This window comes from Colletotrichum costaricense (assembly GCF_030867565.1).
Source record: "Colletotrichum costaricense strain IMI 309622 chromosome Unknown Scaffold_5.1, whole genome shotgun sequence".
In the NCBI taxonomy this organism is placed as follows: domain Eukaryota; kingdom Fungi; phylum Ascomycota; class Sordariomycetes; order Glomerellales; family Glomerellaceae; genus Colletotrichum; species Colletotrichum costaricense.
This window is the reverse complement of record NW_026848234.1, coordinates 1376655-1394103: the sequence shown is the minus strand read 5'-3', so window position 1 is coordinate 1394103 and position 17449 is coordinate 1376655. Positions and strand designations below refer to the sequence as shown.

Genomic DNA, 17449 nt, shown 5'->3' with positions numbered 1-17449 from the left:
TACACAATATTGGTAGAAGAGCTAGAATGAAAATCCTTTTTTCGGAAACCAACTCCGGTAATGCAAGCCCATCTGCCTAGTATCTTCATCTACATTCGCCCTCCGTCCATCTTATCAATATTATCAGATCTAAAGAGAGTAGTGAAAAGGAAAGTGCTACGGATACAGATATGCAAAAGAAAATGTCGATAAATATCGTAGAGAGTGTGGGTATAGATGGTTATTTGTCTTCGTCACGTATAAAAAGAAAAAAAAAATGATGGTTATAATCCTTTCCTGTAGTTCTCGTCCAAGGTGGCACGAAATGCAAGTTTTGTCAACCTTTAATCACTGCACATTTAAGAACAAGTCATCGCCCCGTCGAGTAGGCGTCAGCCTCGGCTGCCAGGTCGGCGTAGCAGGCAAGTGACCACCGCGCCCGGCGCCGCCACCACCGCCAGTCCGGGATGGGAACCCGGGAGGTGTAGGGAACAGAGCGGCGTCGGGGGAGAGGAGCATATCCGTTCCGTCTCCGTTACCCCCTGGGCGAACGGGTCTCCAGTTGGGACTGTGGCGGAGGCCGGCGTTGGGGAGGGTGAGGGCGGCGGCGCGTTCGGAGCCGAGGCGTTTGGACAGGAGGGAGGATGTTGTTGAGGGGGTTGCGACGGTGGGGGAGGCGGTTGTTGAGGCGGAGGGGGGGCGGATTGTTGGCGGTGGTGGTGGTTGTAGGATTGTCGAGGTTGGTCGGATGGCTTGCGTTGCGATGTGGTGCGGTGATGGGGAGGCGGAGGATGGTCTATCGGGCAGGGGCTGTTTCGGGGGCGGGGATTTGGGGGGGAGGGGTTGTTGGATGGATTGGCGGCTTGGTTGTTGCTGTGAGAGACGGCGTTGACGTTGTTGGAAGGATTGTTGGTTTAGCTGTTGCTGGGGCTGCTGCTGGGGTTGCTGCTGTCTCTGCTGAGGAGGTTGAGGCTGCTGCTGTGATGGGAGACCAGAGTAGGGAGCTGGCTTCTGCTGCTGCTGTTGTTGCTGCTGTTGCTGCTGCTGGGCTCGAGGAGGGAGGTTTCCCCAGAGCGCCTTATGGATCGAAGTCGACTGAGGCTCCTGGTTAAGAAGTGACGCCTGTTGGACTTGCGCGGCCTGCGGTTGCGGGTGGATGTCGTCGTTGCGCTCGAGCCTGGGCCGTTTGGGATTCAGAGGCGGCGGGTAGAGGGGTCTCATCTGCGGCGGCCTCTGGGGTTGCGCGGGCTCCCAGTGGGGTTCTTGCTGGAGGCCTTGGAAATTGTTCCTGTTATCGGAGGAGGAGGAACGGGGAGGAGACGGGGTCACAAGGCGGAGCGAGGGCGACCCGGTGGCGATCCTGCTGGGGTCGATGACGGGACCGGCTGGGCGGGGGCGAGGGCCGACGGGTTTACGGGGGACGTCGTGGCTGGCCATGTACGGTCCGTTTCGGGACTGTTGCTGCTGCTGCTGTTGCTGCATCATCCCGAGCGTGGGACTGGGCTGTCCGGCGGGAAACGCAGCAAAAGGCCGAGCGGGAGGAGCCAGCAGGCGGAGGTTGTTGTAGCCAGGCTTGGAGCTGGTGCGGCCGGGGATGACGGGGTAGGAGACGGGTGAGTGTCCGATATTTGGGGATCCCCTTGAGGCAGGTGACTCCACGACAGGGGAGAGACCGCTTTGCTCAATCACGGGCTCGGCCTCGCTCGCGACGGAGGACGCGATTGTCGTGGCTGACGCGTGGGAGTCATGGCTGTCAGACCGATGCGGTGGGTTCCCAGCGCCTGTAGATATTGATGCAGCGGGAGGAGGGAAAGGAGCAGTGGCGGACCCTGTGGATTTCGACTTTGATGAGCTGCGGCGGCCGAGAGAGTTACTCCGGCGGCGTGGAGGTTCGGGATGAGAGAATGACATGCTCGGCACCGGGTGGGGAGCTCCAGCAGACGGGGGAAGAGCGCTGTTCTGGATAACTGTGTTGGGTCTCGTGGTGGCAGGCGAGTAGACGCTCGAGGTTCGGGATTGGTGAGCCGCGGGCGGGGCGGCAAGGGCACCGGTTCGAGCGATCTCGACAGGCGGAAGAAGAACCGGGGGTGGTGGCATCATCCGGGGACCGGAGGGAGCAACGGGGCTTCCGGCTCCGTGGCCCATGCCCGCAGTCGTGGCCGTGGCAGCGAGCATGGCAGACTCAGCATAGGAGGGCTTCGCTTTGGCGCCACCACCCTGGCTCGCACCCGAAGCATCGAGCTCGGCGATCTGTGCCATGTGCGTGGCGCTCTTGGGGTCCCCTAGGACCCAATTGCCGTTCTTGTCAGCTACGTAGTACGTGGCAGACTTGGGAACGTTGTTATTGCTTCCCACTGTTGCCGAGGGCGGTCTCCAAATGTTGTTTGAGCGAGCCGAGCGCGCCGAGGTGATAGCGCCATCCTCTTCAAATTCCGTCATTGTGCTTTCGCGGGCATTGTAGTGGCTCTTTGGAGGCGCTGTGAGCTTGGCCGTCTTGAAAATTTGGGAATTTGTCGGTGCAGATCCGCTTTGGTCCGCCCGAGGGAGCGATGACGGTGTGAGGTCTATCTCGGGAATCTTGAGGGAAAGTACCGGCTTCGGCGACGAGAGAGAAGGCTTGGCTGGGAGGAGACGTGACGTTGGGCGGTTCTGCGCCTGAGGTGATGGACGGTAGGCAGCTGATGTGCTCTCAGGCCGGGAGACGGCAAGGCCGATCGCGCCGGGCCACCAGCTCATGCGACCGCTTGTCCGGGTACGCGCCGCCGGTGGCTGGCGTAACGGTGGCGGAGAAGGTGATTGCGCATGGTGAACAGGCGGAGAAATGTGAAAGATATTGGCGGGGCCCTCTTGCGGGTGGAATTCCCAAGAGTCCTTCTCTCGCACGGGGAAGAAGCCCGTCTTTTCATCCGGATAGTCCTTTCTGCGCTTGCGGCGGGCGAAGCATATGGCGAGGATGGCAATCCCGAGGGCAGCTGCAATACCGACTGCGAGACCTGCCACTTGAGCGGTGCCCAAGCTCTTGGAGGTGCCGGCGTCAGCGCCCTCAGCTCCTGGGATTGCAGTTGCGGATGCGGAAGGTGTCGCTGTGGAGGATGACGGCAATGGCGGTGGTGTAACAATGCTATCCGTAGTAGAAGCTTGAGGTACAGTTGAGGTAGCCAACGTCGTAGACGTATTTGGGATGGACGGTGTGCCTGTTGCCGAGATAAGAGTCGTCGGAATCGAAGTCGTGAGATGGCTCGTCGATGTTGATAAGGTGGCCCTTGTGGTTGTCCTTGGGGGAACGAGGATGATACCTCCAGAGGAAGGAATAATCAACGTTGCAATGATGGCTGTGTGTGTGGGCTGAACAGCTCCCGGTTGGTTCGAGCACATCAGGTATGCTGCGTCGATCACAGTCTCTACTGCTTGTTAGAGTTCGTGCCATGATCGATATCAAGAACGCGATTTACGTACGCGGCGCATCACTTTCGCGACAGAAACCTATGCCCTTCTCTGCGACGATACACTGCACAGCACCCTCCCCTAAAGTGAGGCCTGAGAAGCCAACATTGGCACACAGACATTGCAGAGTGGGAGCACTGCCGCAGGTGGAGAGGTCGTAGTTGGCAGTCAAATGAGAACGGAAGCATTCGCGGGCACACGTTGGTACGAATCGCGTAATCTCGCTCGACAGGTTAAACGACGTCGCCGTGGTGAGGGAGGCCGGTAGTATGAGTGAGAGTGTCCAAAGAAGAGGCTTGAGGGCCATTGTACGGGAGGACATCTAAGAAGCCAAGTCAGCGTCGCTATATGTAAGAAGAGACAAAATGTTGCTTACTTGGATGAAGGTCCCATCCTTCATACGGTCTGTTGACAACCAACTAAGTCTGAAGAGGCGTCAGTGAATGGTAGATGCGGGTAGACAAAAAGGTCTGGAAATCAACAGCCTCAAGAGTAGACTGTGTATGAGCCTGATTGGGATGATCGACAAACTGGGGAACGAACCTATTGAGAGTGTGTCCTTATTAGGTTATTAAGAGACGACCCGCATCTCAAGATCGTATAGAATATGAGAGAGTCAAGAAAGTACTGTGGATAGAGTATCACCCGATTATTCCAAGAGTATCAGCTGCGGAAAGATTCAGCCGAGAAGAAGAGACAAGAAAAGAAAGAGGCTATTCCATGCGACCAAAATGCAAAGTGTGTAAAAGAAGAAGCTGAGCAAAAGCTAAAATTGAGAACAGACGGCTTTGGGGGCTCAGCAGCGGGCATGTAACTGTTCATACATGAATGGAGGCGGTCCCAAGAAAGAAGGAGAAAGAAGGTTGACGCGGGCAGAAGGGAACACTGGTGCCTCTTCCGTCATACCCCAAAGAGACACGCTGCCGCTCACTTGGAGGCTCTCGACTTCGACCGCGCTTCGCTTCGCTTTTCCTGTGACTTCATCCGGAAACGCCATAATCTCGTTGCGACGAAAGTGGACGACGGGTAGGTAGTCCAATGCCCTGCCTCACTATGCCGCCAACCTGCAGGGTTGGATGCGGTTCCTGCAGTCACGTCCACAGCGGCCCGGTCTGCTCGCGAGCCGCTGCTGGAGATCTCGTTGAAATGACGAAGGCCAGACAATTCGGGGCCTGTCCGATTCCGTTTCGGGCGGGTGACACCCCAGCTGGTTGGTTGGGCGAGTCGCTCTATTTTCGTTCTGGGGGGAGGTTTGCAAGTTGCATCTAAGATCCAGAGTTGTGTGGCGGTCCAGGCCAGAATGTAACCCCTGCTGCATACCATCATACCAGACCGAGAAGGTCGAGTACCCAATGGAGATGCACTTGTTGAACAGATGCATGTACATTGAGTGGCTGAGGTGCTCCCACATCGCCCCCGAATTTAAGCGCCCAGTCTCCTCCTAAGCGCGGAGGCCGAACAAGAAACCAAAAGACGTTGAAGCGAACCGCCCCGAAAACGGGCGCCAAAACGGCCGGTTACATCACGTGATGCAGGTCATAGCCATCGCAGACCAATGAATGATCACACTTAGCCAGACTCAGTAGCCAAGTGTCAGACGTAGTCGCTGGCCAGTTGTTTCTCGATACCCTTCCCATGGTGTGACTGCCTCCTTCGTTTCGAAAATCACAACTTTGAGATTGATGGATGTGATTGACTCTGCAGTCCTCAGACAACAAGAGTTCTTCATGCGACGTGAGCGAGTCCTGCTGCTCATGACTGGGTACCACGACTGAGCTTGACACGCTCCTCCAACGTAAACATCCGCCATGAGGCATTGATGCGACATACCGACTTGAAGTCACATATAGACCCCAAGCCTTCTCGGGGTCGCTGCACTTGTCTAACTCAGCTCTTACATTTCTGAGTAGAACGCAGCATCGCGGCGGCCGAATAGTGATGCGAACTGCTGCAAGCTAGCCACCCCCAACGCAACCTCGCATCCTACCGACCATCCCGAAGGTCTAATGTATGGTCCCGTTATAACCGCTGATATCAGACCACTGCATGATTGCAGTGAATATCGTTTCCAGAAGAACCGCATACTCTATTGGTGTTTGTTAGCTGATTTCTAGCGAAGCCACCAGGTACGCAGGGTCGAAGGGTGCAAGTCGGCTGATCAGAATGATCAGCCTAAAGATCATTACTAGTGTTCAGGAATTTCCATTGTCTCCGTTCATGGTATCTCATTTTTCGTAGCCTCTGCTGAGAGGCTTATGACCTCATCTGAGGCCTTCCACATTTACACCCTGTCCCAGATTGACAACCATTTTAAAACGGGCCCTCCATAGTCTGAAGTGCCAGATTTATCCGCCGCGGCCCTCCGTTCATATCACGCACTACCTTTCCCTCAACGACCCATTGAGCGATCAATCAGTACTAAGACTTGACGCTGGCATCGGTCGCGCTGGGTGCGAATGCAGCCTTGGCGCGGTTAGACTTGATGACCTTCTGCACGTCTTCCTCGGTCTGGTCCCAGTCGTTGGCATCGAGCTGGACGAGATCAATCTCGTACAAATCTGCGATATTCTTGAGGGCATAGAAACTCTTCTTGTCGTAGACGAAGCTGATGCTCACACCGATACGGCCGAAACGTCCTGTGCGGCCAATGCGGTGCAGGTAGGTCTCAGGGTCAGGCTCCGAATCTCCACGTCCCTTCATGGGGATATCGTAGTTGATGACCATGGAAACACTAGACACATCGATACCGCGGGCCAACACGTTGGTGGTGAGAAGAACCTTGGACTGGCCGGTTCTGAACTCCTCCAAGAGACGATCGCGCTCTGGGCCGTCCTTGGCACCATGGAGGGCGGAAACACGATGGCCGTCTGCCTCCATTCTGCGCTTAATCTCGTCCGCACTTTCACGAGTCTGCATTGTGCGGTTAGTCAGGCTCAAGCTTCCAAGATTACGTCGGTCTTACCTTGACGAAGATGACGGAGGAGCCAATAGTCATGAGACCGTACAGCTTCACCAGCACCTCGTACTTGTCCTGCTCGGTAGGGCAATCGATGTACATCTGAGAAATGCCCTTGACGGTGAGCTCGGTGTGCTTCAAACGGATTTGATCAGCCTTGGGCGCAAACTTCTCAGCGAAGCCCATGACCTTGTCAGGGAAAGTGGCGGAGAACAGAAGGATCTGGATGTCGCGGGGCAGCATGCTGTTATCATTAGCCCAGTTCTCAATAGACATATTCAGAGGTCAACCTACTTCTTAACACGGAGGCACTGCTCGCCCAGACCTTGCTGGTCCAACATGTTGTCGGCCTCGTCAATAACGAGGAGCCGAAGCTTGGAGACATCCAGCTGACGTCTACGGATGATGTCCATGACGGTACCAGGTGTTCCAACAATGACATTGGCTCTGACAGGGGCATTGCGCTCCAAAGCACCAGGAAGAGCTGCAGCAACGTTGAGACCCTCGCAGAACTTGCCGATGTTGCGCACAACGCCCTCAATCTGACGAGCAAGTTCGCGACTGGGAGCCAGCATCAGTGCCTGAGGTTGCTCGAGCTGTGAGAAGTCGACTCGCGACAGGGTAGTAACGACAAAGGCAGCCGTCTTGCCAGTTCCAGATTGCGACTGGGCAATCATGTTCCGAGGGGGATCGGTCAGCATCAAGGGAAGGGCCTTCTCCTGAATCTTGGAGGGCTTTTGGTAGTTGAGGGAAAGAAGACCACGAAGAATCTCATCGCGACTGTACAATCGCGTATTAGAAACCTGCAAGTATTCGACTCGACTGTGCACTCACAGGTTCATTTCGGAAAAGGTTGAGACCGAATAGAGAGTACTGTTCTGGTCGGACTGGAGGTCGCCCAGCTTGACGTCGACATCGTAGGTATTCTCGATAAGGCCAGAGTCTGCAGCTCCGTCGGCCTGAGGGACTTCAGCTTCCTGGGCTTCCTGGACTGCCTGAGTAGCTTCCGGGGCCGCGCCCTCGGCCGGTGGCTCTGTGATGCGACTAGCAAGGTCGGCCATCGTGACTGAGGATAGGCGCGGTCAAGTGTGAGTTCTAAAGGAGAGGCATTAAAAATCGACTATATAGCCAGCTGCAATAGTCGAAAGTCTTACTTGGCGGTTTGTCGAGGGTTGGTGGCAGTCAAAGGGAAGTAGCGGTATGATCAGCCGTCACCTGTGCGGCTTCAACAGCAGGTTAGCGAATGGCAACTTCACGAATCTGGAGAGGAAACTCAATTGGGGAGAGAGAAGGCCGGAAGCAGAACGATGAATTGACTTACATGCGATTGGGCTGGTCTTCCTTCGCGTGGTTGTGTAAACCGGGCAGTTCAGTCGGGGAATTTAGTTTGTTTTGCGATGACGGATTTGGAGCTTCCAAACCAAAATTAATTCTAGGAAGCTACGTCGTCTGTCACTCCTGCCTGTGACTGAGCACTCCAAACCGATGGCGGGGCTACGCGGGGCATTTTTGTCGCCTAACAACCAAGGCTTGAGTCAGGAACGGAAAGCTCACCTTCCTACCGACATTTAACCGGCAAGGGTGGCTCAAGAGTGCGCCTACCTTAGCTGAAGTTGGAGGTAGGTGGCTGAGGTAAGGCAAAAGGAAGGAACCCAGAAGTCATGGCTTCTTCTACCTTAGGTAAGGTACCTGATCATTGATGTACCTTCCATAGTTTTTGGGCATAGCACGTGACATGACTTCCGATCTGCTACGGCCAAACACACACTTGAGCCCAAGAGCTTCAGGTCATTGGGGTTGCCCTGTTCACGGGCCATTCTTTTCATTGGAGTACGACGTCATTCATGCAATCAGCAGTGTGTGATGTTGATTGAGCCTTGAGGTGAATACCAGCACACGGCATGGAATTATTCAATCTCCGGCGCATCCATCGAGCATAGCAAACCCAGTAGACTTTCGTGCAGCTTGGGGAACCCGAATCCGAAACCCCTGTACTCAGGCACCAATGGCACCAATGAGTGGATTTCGCAGCAGGCGACCGGTCCGCTACCCCACCACAGGCCTCTTCAGCGTGCAAGAACACCCAGAGCATTTGCGCCCCCTCCAAACCTCCAGCCTCCAGGTACCTTACCTAGTGGACCGAGCAGCCGGAGAAACACACCAGTGCAGCAAAGGAAGGTTCCAGTTGGCCAAGGGGAAGAGCTGACGACGTCTCCGTCCGATGTCAATGCCCCCAAGCATCCGACCTCAATGTACCTCTACAGCCAATACACTCGCCAGTGATACATCGAAATTCTTCCAAGGTTTGGTTGCGTGAGCAGCGCAGCACAGCACAGCCTGACCTCTTCTGTCCCTTTGTCACTGATGAAGATCATCGTCTCGCCGAACCTCTACCCACCCGTGTCACCAAGGTGAGGCATACACCTTTATCTCAGGTATTCGCTGTACATATCATTCGGGCGGCCTGCGCCTCCTGCTAGCATTCATCTACTCTTTCTGCCCAGTTTTCTCCCAGTTTTAACCGTTTTGGCGGGGTTAGCCTTATACGACTGCTCCCCCACCGCCGACCTCCTGCTCGGGCCGCAGCCCACCGTTGGCGGTTTGTCCTCTTCTTGTTCTCGCTCCTTCGGAGGATTCCATCACGAATCCCTCTCCCGCCTCCTCCCAACAATACCTCTGGCCGCCGCACTCAGTTTAGACTGACCTGTTGGATCCCCAACCTTTGCATGCTGTTTCAACAGCATAAGTCTGGACAATGGCGGACGTAGATGTTGCGCCGACCTTCGGCGCTGAGCTCAAGGTCCGTATTCCGCGCGCAGTTTCCCCCGCGGCTTGGCTTGGCCCCTCCAGACGCTGACATGTCCTTTAGGATGGCTTCAAGCCCGCCAACGCTTGGGTTGCTCACGGCATATCCTGGCTCGACGAAATACAGCAATTCTACCGCGAAAGGAGTGCCATCGAAAAGGAATATGCTGCGAAGCTCAATGCCTTGGCCAAGAAGTACTTCGAAAAGAAAAACAAGAAGTCAGCGCCTCTCAGCGTCGGCGACACCCCCGCCATGACACCAGGTTCTCTCGAAAGCGCTTCCTTGACTACCTGGTCTACGCAGCTTACTACACTCGAATCCCGAGCCGACGAACACGATCGATACGGCAACAACCTCCTCTCTCAAGTGGCTGAACCCCTCAAGTTCCTCGGCACCCGTTTCGAAGAGCTGCGCAAGCGCCATGCCGACTATGCCGGCAAACTCGAACACGAAAGGGACTCTCAATACGCGGACCTGCGCAAGACAAAGGCCAAATACGATGCTGCTTGTCAGGAAGTGGAAAGCAAGCGCAAAAAGTCTGAATCGTCCTTTGACAAGGCCAAAGCGCAGAGCGCCTATCAGCAGCAGATTCTAGACATGAATAACGTCAAGAACACATACTTGATCGCAATCAATGTCACTAACAAGCAAAAAGAGCGGTACTACCATGACTACGTTCCCGAGGTCATGGACAGTCTGCAGGACTTGGCTGAGTTCCGTACCATGAAGCTGAATGGTCTGTGGACGGTCGCATCCCAATTGGAAGCGGCTATGCTGGAGAGCAGTAAAGGATTGATGCAAAAGCTTGCAACCGAGATTTCCAGAAACCAGCCTCACCTCGACTCTATGATGTATATCCGTCACAACCTCGGCGCATTCCACGAGCCACCAGACAAGGTTTTTGAGCCTAGTCCCGTATGGCATGACGACGACTTGATGATTGTAGACGAATCCGCCAAGATCTATCTCCGTAACGTACTCAGTAAATCGAAAGCTCATCTCGGAGACCTGCGCAGAGAGGTTGACAAGAAAAGACGGGAGGTTGAGGGTATCAAACGTATAAAGCAAAGAATACGAGAGGGCACCGAGAAGAAGGATGAAGTTCTTGTGGTTACGCAAATTTTCGCCTTGCAGGAAGATCTCCACGCCGTCGACAGGCGGAGAGTGACCGCTGAAGTCGAGACGTCCACCATTACCTCGGCTGTGGGAGATGTGACACTTGGAGCGAAGAACCATAACTTCAAGGCGCAAACCTTCAAGATTCCAACAAATTGCGACCTTTGCGGTGAAAGAATATGGGGATTATCAGCCAAAGGCTTTGACTGCAGGGACTGTGGCTATACGTGTCACAACAAGTGCGAGATGAAGGTTCCAGCCGACTGCCCAGGCGAGCAGACGAAGGATGAACGAAAGAAGCTCAAGGCCGAACGCCAAGAGGCTGCCAACTCGCTGTTGAAACCGACCGCGTCCTCTCCAACCGTCGCAACAGATTCGCCGACCCTAACGAGATCGAATACGATGAACTCCTTGAGTTCAGGATACGCGCATAGCGCACGTCGGTCGATCACTGGGGGCCCGACATCGCCGATAGATGAGGTTCCTCCTGAGCCATCGACACCCCGCCCAGCTGCTCCTGCGTCGACCGTAAGCTCTACTACGGCCCGTAAGAGGGTCATGGCCCCGCCGCCAGCGGCCTATATCAGCGAACTACCTGGTAGCGCGCCGAATGGGTCGGGCTCTCCAGACCAGCAGAAGGGCAAGATGCTCTACACCTTTGAGGCTAGTGGCGACGGTGAAGTATCTGTAGTCGAAGGCCGGGAAGTTACAATGCTAGAACCTGATGGTATGTTTTTATCCTCGCCAGATTTACTCCCATTTGCTAATAAACCTTCAAAGATGGCACTGGCTGGGTCAAGGTGCGCGCAGGATACAAAGAAGGCATTGTGCCCGCCAGCTATGTCGACTGGGCACCACCATCGCCTATGGTCGCGCAGAACACCGGAGCGTCCGCCCGGCCCGAGTCGACGTACTCCAACTCTGGCTCCTCGATTGGGACAGCGGGACCGAAGAAGAAGGGGCCGGCAGTCGCTCCGAAGCGCGGAGCCAAGAAACTCAAGTACGTGGAGGCGTTGTACGAGTACACGGCGCAAAGCGACGCAGAGCACAGCATGACGGAGGGCGAGAGATTTGTCCTCATCAAGGACGATCCGGGCGACGGTTGGGCCGAAGTCGAAAAGGGCGGCGCAACGAAGAGCGTGCCTGCAAGCTACGTCCAGGCAGTCTAGGAGTCGTGTGCTCAGAGACGAAGAAGTTATAGGACGTTGAAGCCGCCTGCTGCGGCGGCGGCGGAGGACATTGTGCTGCGAGACATTCCACAGATGCCGCAGAAGCACGTTACGCAACAAAAGGGGTTTGAGACGGAGAGAGAGGGTTATCGAGAGCCGCCTCGAGCAGCGGATCCTGCGGCAACGTTTTACCCGGAACGCGTGACCAGCGTCCGACTGGTGAAGCGGAATCAGAGCCAGAGAGAGCGGCGGAAATCGAAGCTGGACGATGTCGCTGCGTATCGGAGATCGAGAGAACGAAGTAGCATAGGTTAAGGTGCATACATTCAGTGCTCTGTACTCTTTTTTCTACATATAAGTCGGCGGGAGTCGAGTTGGAGCATCAGGAGGGGGCTCAATTCCGGGTTTTTTTTTTGAAGTAGTTGAAAATAGCAAAGCATTCTTGTTTTTCGCCCCCATCATTGCGAATAGATTCATTCGCATGGTGTTTCACCGTGTACGTGTGCTGGGTTTGACAGTAATGAAAGTGTTCTGACCACCTTGTTAGACAGAAACGTCAAATGTACCTGTCAGTGTCACCAAAAATCCAAAAATTCAGGGCGTCACTGGTGATTCTCATCCCCCCTGCAAGGACTCGGCGGCATCGTCTCCCCTACCAGGAGTTGAGATCGTGGCCCATTCCGTTTGCGGTCAAAAGGCAAAAGGGGAGCGAGCAGAAGGGGGGGAAAGGGGATCGGGGAGATCCCAACCGGCCCTCCCGCTGCCAGTAACGCGGGCACCCGCCAGCCAGGGCATGGCCATTCCAGTTCGCTGCAAGAGCCCACGGGCCTTTTGCGGGGTGGGACCTGGAGGATGACGAGGCCCGACGAGTAAGTGTAAAGAAGGAAGAGGGAAATGGCCTGGGCTTGAGAGAACAGAGAAGAGACTGAAGTGTTCTTTACACAAGAATCCGCCAAGGGTCGCTTCTGTAGAGCGTAATCTCTTGAGAGATTTTTTTTTACTTCTTCTGTGCCACTTGGAAGTGTATGGATAGACTGCAGGAGCCAAGTCTGGCAACTTGGCATGGATTCCGAGTCTCCCAAAAAGCAAAAGCAAAGCAAACAACAGTTCGAGGCCAAGGTCAGGCCAAAGGTGAAAAGGACTCCCATGAGTAGTCCATGTCCCCAAGAACGGGCCAAGCACTGGCCAAGCACCAATCAGATGACAGTCGAGGGCGGATAACCCCTGATAAACCCGCTGAAGGGTGTCACACAGAATTGGTGCTGCGTGCAGAAGATGGAGGGGTGAAGGGGGGTAATTTGGGATGAATCGAGGATGCAATTTCTTGTGCCCAAGGGCTGCATTTGTTTCCTGCGACTGCGAAATTTTGGCGGCTTGAACGCCGTATGCCTGCAAGCTGTAAGGCAAAGTCGGTCAGGGTTCACTGCCAAAGTTCCAAGCAGGGAAGACGGACGAGGCGACTGAATGGAGGCAGCTGACCAGACGCCGTTTCATTTGAAGAGATGGCTGGCCGCCTTTTCAACTTGGATAAGTGGCCTGCGTCATGTCCGGGGGAAGTGGGCAGACGGACCGAACAGAGAGAAACGGAGAGAGATTTAGTTTATTTGTATCCAATCCTGGATTGATTGGCCGCGATATGTGTTCTTTTTCTGGTAACAACGATCAGGCAAAGACCCAGGCAAAAGATTTCAATCTAATCGGTAGCACGTCGAGGTTGGTCTGAAACTGGGCACCTTGAAATGGGCGGGACTGACGTAGTGGAACCCACGACGTTGGACTCGAAATATGATCATCGATCGGATAATTTCTCGTCTGCATCAGTGCATGGGCTCGTGGAGTGGTCGTAGCCTCGTAGGTCGCAGTCCGAACGGGGGATGGTGATAATTGTATCCTGATCCGTACAGATAGGTCAAAGGGATTGGACTCGAGCAGATTGGTGTACGCAGTACCGTTCTGCGTCTGGGCTTCAAAGTTCAATCTACTCGGCATCAAACGGCAGCAGAGTTGCGATAGACCTGAGAATGAGACCAGACCGGGCCGGGGTGGAGGTTGGGTCTCGGTGGGCGGTGGCAGTGTTGACGTGGACTTCGCGGCGCGGCATTCTTTAGATCGCCGGCGAAGCGAAGTGAGTCTTGCTATGGCCGTTTCTTAGCTGCATGGTCTTTCTCTTGGAGCTTTCTTGGGATCATTTCTCTCGCGTTGGAGGTCTGTCTTGGCCAATTGAAGGAGATGTTTGAGGATTTTCTCGGTGGCCGAAGTGGAGGAAACTGGATAGAAGGTCGAGAACTAGTTGCAGACTGCAGTTGGTGTGCAGGTGTGGTGCCAGTGGATTGTGGTGGTGGTGGTGGTGACGAGAGGACGCGGAATCGGAAGACAGGGACTGGCAGGGGCGCTCCCTACCTCCATTGATCGCTGTGGCAGTGCATGGAATGTCGTTTTTGACTGGGGCAAAGAATGGGGATTGATCTCCACTTTCTGACTGGCGGCTGGGTCGTAATGTCTCTGTCGGCATGCAAAAAAAGGGGTGTAGGGTGGGTGAGACCGTGAGACGGACATGCTTGGGGCCATGAGCACATGGGATTGAGTGAGTACTGTAGCCAAGTATTGTAGCCAAGTACCACCTTGAGGATTGAATTTTGGCCGGTGGGTCTTTGTTATCGTGATTGTCGTCAGATGGATAGATGATGCCCTGCTTCGTGGAGTTGGAATTTCAAGTACATAGTAGCGGCAAGCCGGCAGCAGTAAAAGGCAATGGTGCTTCGATGGTGTGTGGGGAAATTCGTGTTCTTTTTTCGTCCGGAGGCGTGTTTATGGCTGTGGCGATTAAAGGCACAGATACTCAACAAGAGTTTTTTGGGATACGAGCCAAACCGGAAAGAAAGAAAAAACACATCAGGTACGAATTGCTGAGTGAGACTGGCACTGGGAGGCGGCGTGACGGCCAAGCGGCTCAGCGGCATTGCAAGGCATGCTGAGAAGTAGTGCTACTAGTTCGTAGCGTCTCGGTGCCTCGAAGAAGGCTGGTACCAAAGGCGATCGTCGTTTTTGTTGCGTTTCAGCGGGTTCGACCAGGCGACTTGAAGCAATGGGGATGGAATAATAGGATTGTTTCCAAGGTGCGACGGATGGGGAATAGAGCAAAATGTGCTGCCTCTCTTTCTGGTACCCATACGGAGTAGAGCGTGAGAGAGCCAAACGGGCCACGGCAAGTCGCAAGGCGGTGGTTTGTCGACGACGTGGACAAAAAGCCTGTGCCCAGACGCGCCGGTGCAACGCGCCCAGAGACGGACGCTGGACGACCTGACAGAATTACATCACCAATAATCTTTCTGCCCGTGTTTACAATACACAACCTGATCAAATTGAGCAAGATGGGGTGTGGCTTTAAGAAGGGCCACCGGCTGAGTGCCTGCTCAACAGCCAATTGAGTTTTGCTCTTGCTTGCCGGGAACCCGATTCAGCTCCATCCCACCTTCCCGCTGTCTGCAGCCACACCCCTCTTTCCTCTTAGGTTCATATTAATGGAGAATTGTGACCCACGCCTTCCCTTCCCGTCCCCTGAATTGGACTCGCAAATGTCTTCCCAGGAGAAACGTCCAAGCAAGAGAGAACAGCTGCCATCCAGCCAGTGAAGGACGATGGTGCGGTTGTCTGACAGACACAAGGAGACACTAGAATCAATTAGGCGAATGAACGGCTGCTGCTCCTATTCCCCCCCCTTGATCCCTTCCCTCCCCTTCCTTTCCTCCCCGGGCGGCGTGGTCCACCGTCCACGACTCCTGTCGGTCCTTTCCTTGGCAAGCTGGCAAGGCAAGGGAAATCTGGACCAGGGCCGCAAAGTCTGGGAGGAGACTCGGAGACTGGGAAAGAGGGCGCGCAGTGGAGACCTTCACCTCCCAGAGTCTGGGGGGTGTGGGTTGCAAAGAACGAATTCCACTTCGCGGCTTGCCCTGCTCCTCCTTCTTGGTTACTCGCTCGTACGAATAACAGGTACGGAGTACCTAGTGTACGAATACACTAACAACCCAGGTAATGTGCGAAGTACTGCGTACCACCACCGTCAATCACGCCGTTTTTTAATCATCCACCTCCCTCCTTCCCGCCCGACCTCTCTTTTTCTCTCCTTCTCGTTATTCTCTCTCAAAATCCTCATCCGACCTCTCGTTGCCATTTTCCCCGGGTTCGAGTGCGCCTCCCTTTCCTCTTCAATAAACCCACACGTCAACTCCCTCGCTTTGGTTGACTTTATTTCCTCATCTACCTTTCACTAAACCGACCAACCCTTTTAATCAACAACCCTTTTGGACTCCGAAACTTCACCCCTTTCGCAGCTCACATTCAACTGTTCCTCACTCTTTCGGAACGTTCTACCGCTTGGCACTTTCTGATCATCAACTTGGGTTTTTGGGAATTCACTTTGGTTCCTTCGCACACATATTCACAATGAAGTCTGTCGCTGCCATCTCCGCCCTTGCGGCCCTGTCCGTCGTCTCGGCCAAGCCTACTGCTACTGAGCGCGAGGCCCCCATCAAGGCCCGTTCCTTGCCCGCAGTCTCCGCCTCCGGCAATGGTATGGATCACCAAATATCGCATCGTTCTGACCCAATTGACTGACATGGACATGAATAGCTTTCTACGCTGATGGCACCCGCTTCTACGTCCGTGGTATCGACTACCAGCCCGGTGGCTCTTCAGAGAACGTCGACCCCCTGGCCGATACCACCATCTGCGGTCGTGACATTCCCAAGTTCAAGGACCTCGGTGTGAACACCATCCGTGTCTACTCCGTCGACAACTCCAAGGACCACAAGGAGTGCATGCAGAAGCTCGCCGACGCTGGCATCTACCTCGTCGCCGATGTCAACAACCCCAAGTACTCCATCAACCGCGCCGACCCTCACCCTTCTTACAACGCCGTCTACCTCCAGAGCGTCTTCGCCACCGTCGAGGAGTTCGCCCAGTACGACAACACCCTCGCCTTCTTCTCCGGAAACGAGGTCATCCACGATGAGGCCAACACCACCTTGACCGCCCCCTACGTCAAGGCTGTTACCCGTGACATCAAGAACTACATGGCCTCCCGCGGCCTTCGCCACGTCCCGGTCGGCTACTCTGCCGCCGATGTCGCCGACAACCGCATGCAGTCCGCTGAGTACTTCAACTGCGGTAGCGACGATGCCCGCTCCGACTTCTTCGCCTTCAACGACTACTCCTGGTGCAGCTCCAGCTTCAAGCAGTCGGGATGGGACGTCAAGGTTAAGAACTTCACCGACTACGGTATTCCCATTTTGTAAGCAACACGAACATTCCCCGTCTGCTTTCCTAAAACTAATCAATGATACAGCCTGTCCGAGTACGGTTGCAACACCAACACCCGTACCTTCGACGAGATGGAGGCTCTCATGAACTCTGAGATGACCGGCGTCTACTCTGGTGGTCTGATGTACGAGTACTCACAGGAGGCCAACAAGTACGGTATCGTCGAGATCAGTGGCAGCACTGTCTCCGAGCTTGACGAGTACGCCAACTTCAAGAGCGCTCTTTCCAAGTATCCCGCCCCTACTGGTGATGGTGGTGCCGCCGCTACCTCCCACTCTGTCGCTTGCCCTACCTCTGACTCCGTCTGGATGGTCGACCCCACTAAGATCCCTACCATCCCCTCCGCTGCCGAGAAGGTAAATTATATCCATTCTGTTCCTTGGGAAGAGTAGGCCGCTAACAAACCGACAGTACATGACCGCTGGTGCTGGTACTGGCCCCGGTCTCAGTGGCGATGGCTCCCAGACCGCTGGTGACTCTGCTTCAGACGGCGAGACCACCGGAGGTGTTGCCTCTGCCAGTGCTTCCGGCGGCGCTTCCGCCACTGGCTCTTCCAACGCTGCTCCTGGCATGACCTTTGGCAGCCCCATTGAGAAGGCTCCTTTGGCTGTTGCCGGTCTGGCCGCCCTGTTCACCATGTTCGGTGCCTTCCTGTTGTAA

General features: G+C 54.9%; 6 protein-coding genes across 6 annotated transcripts; 2 read left to right on the top strand and 4 right to left on the bottom strand.

Annotated features, from left to right (window-relative positions):
• Positions 1–327: 327 nt before the first annotated feature.
• Positions 328–4420, bottom strand: CCOS01_05614 (uncharacterized protein; the record flags this gene model as incomplete). Its single annotated transcript, XM_060453791.1, has 4 exons — positions 328–3380; positions 3436–3745; positions 3800–3848; positions 4248–4420. The coding sequence occupies 4 exons, from the start codon at positions 4418–4420 to the stop codon at positions 328–330; spliced, it is 3585 nt and encodes a 1194-aa protein (XP_060315563.1).
• Positions 4421–5841: 1421 nt separating this feature from the next.
• Positions 5842–7440, bottom strand: CCOS01_05613 (DEAD/DEAH box helicase; the record flags this gene model as incomplete). Its single annotated transcript, XM_060453790.1, has 4 exons — positions 5842–6333; positions 6386–6623; positions 6674–7159; positions 7214–7440. 4 exons carry the CDS (start codon positions 7438–7440, stop codon positions 5842–5844), a joined length of 1443 nt encoding a protein of 480 aa, XP_060315562.1.
• Positions 7441–9134: 1694 nt separating this feature from the next.
• CCOS01_05612 (uncharacterized protein) lies at positions 9135–11470 on the top strand (the record flags this gene model as incomplete). Its single annotated transcript, XM_060453789.1, has 3 exons — positions 9135–9179; positions 9249–11028; positions 11082–11470. The coding sequence occupies 3 exons, from the start codon at positions 9135–9137 to the stop codon at positions 11468–11470; spliced, it is 2214 nt and encodes a 737-aa protein (XP_060315561.1).
• A 690-nt stretch (positions 11471–12160) lies between these two features.
• CCOS01_05611 (uncharacterized protein) lies at positions 12161–12964 on the bottom strand (the record flags this gene model as incomplete). Its single annotated transcript, XM_060453788.1, has 2 exons — positions 12161–12866; positions 12924–12964. 2 exons carry the CDS (start codon positions 12962–12964, stop codon positions 12161–12163), a joined length of 747 nt encoding a protein of 248 aa, XP_060315560.1.
• A 1398-nt stretch (positions 12965–14362) lies between these two features.
• CCOS01_05610 (uncharacterized protein) lies at positions 14363–14767 on the bottom strand (the record flags this gene model as incomplete). Its single annotated transcript, XM_060453787.1, has 1 exon — positions 14363–14767. A coding segment is annotated over one exon (405 nt), but the record flags the coding sequence as incomplete, so codon positions are not given.
• A 1146-nt stretch (positions 14768–15913) lies between these two features.
• CCOS01_05609 (glycolipid anchored surface protein) lies at positions 15914–17449 on the top strand (the record flags this gene model as incomplete). The annotated part of the gene is made up of 4 exons (XM_060453786.1): positions 15914–16040; positions 16100–16760; positions 16815–17145; positions 17201–17449. The coding sequence occupies 4 exons, from the start codon at positions 15914–15916 to the stop codon at positions 17447–17449; spliced, it is 1368 nt and encodes a 455-aa protein (XP_060315558.1).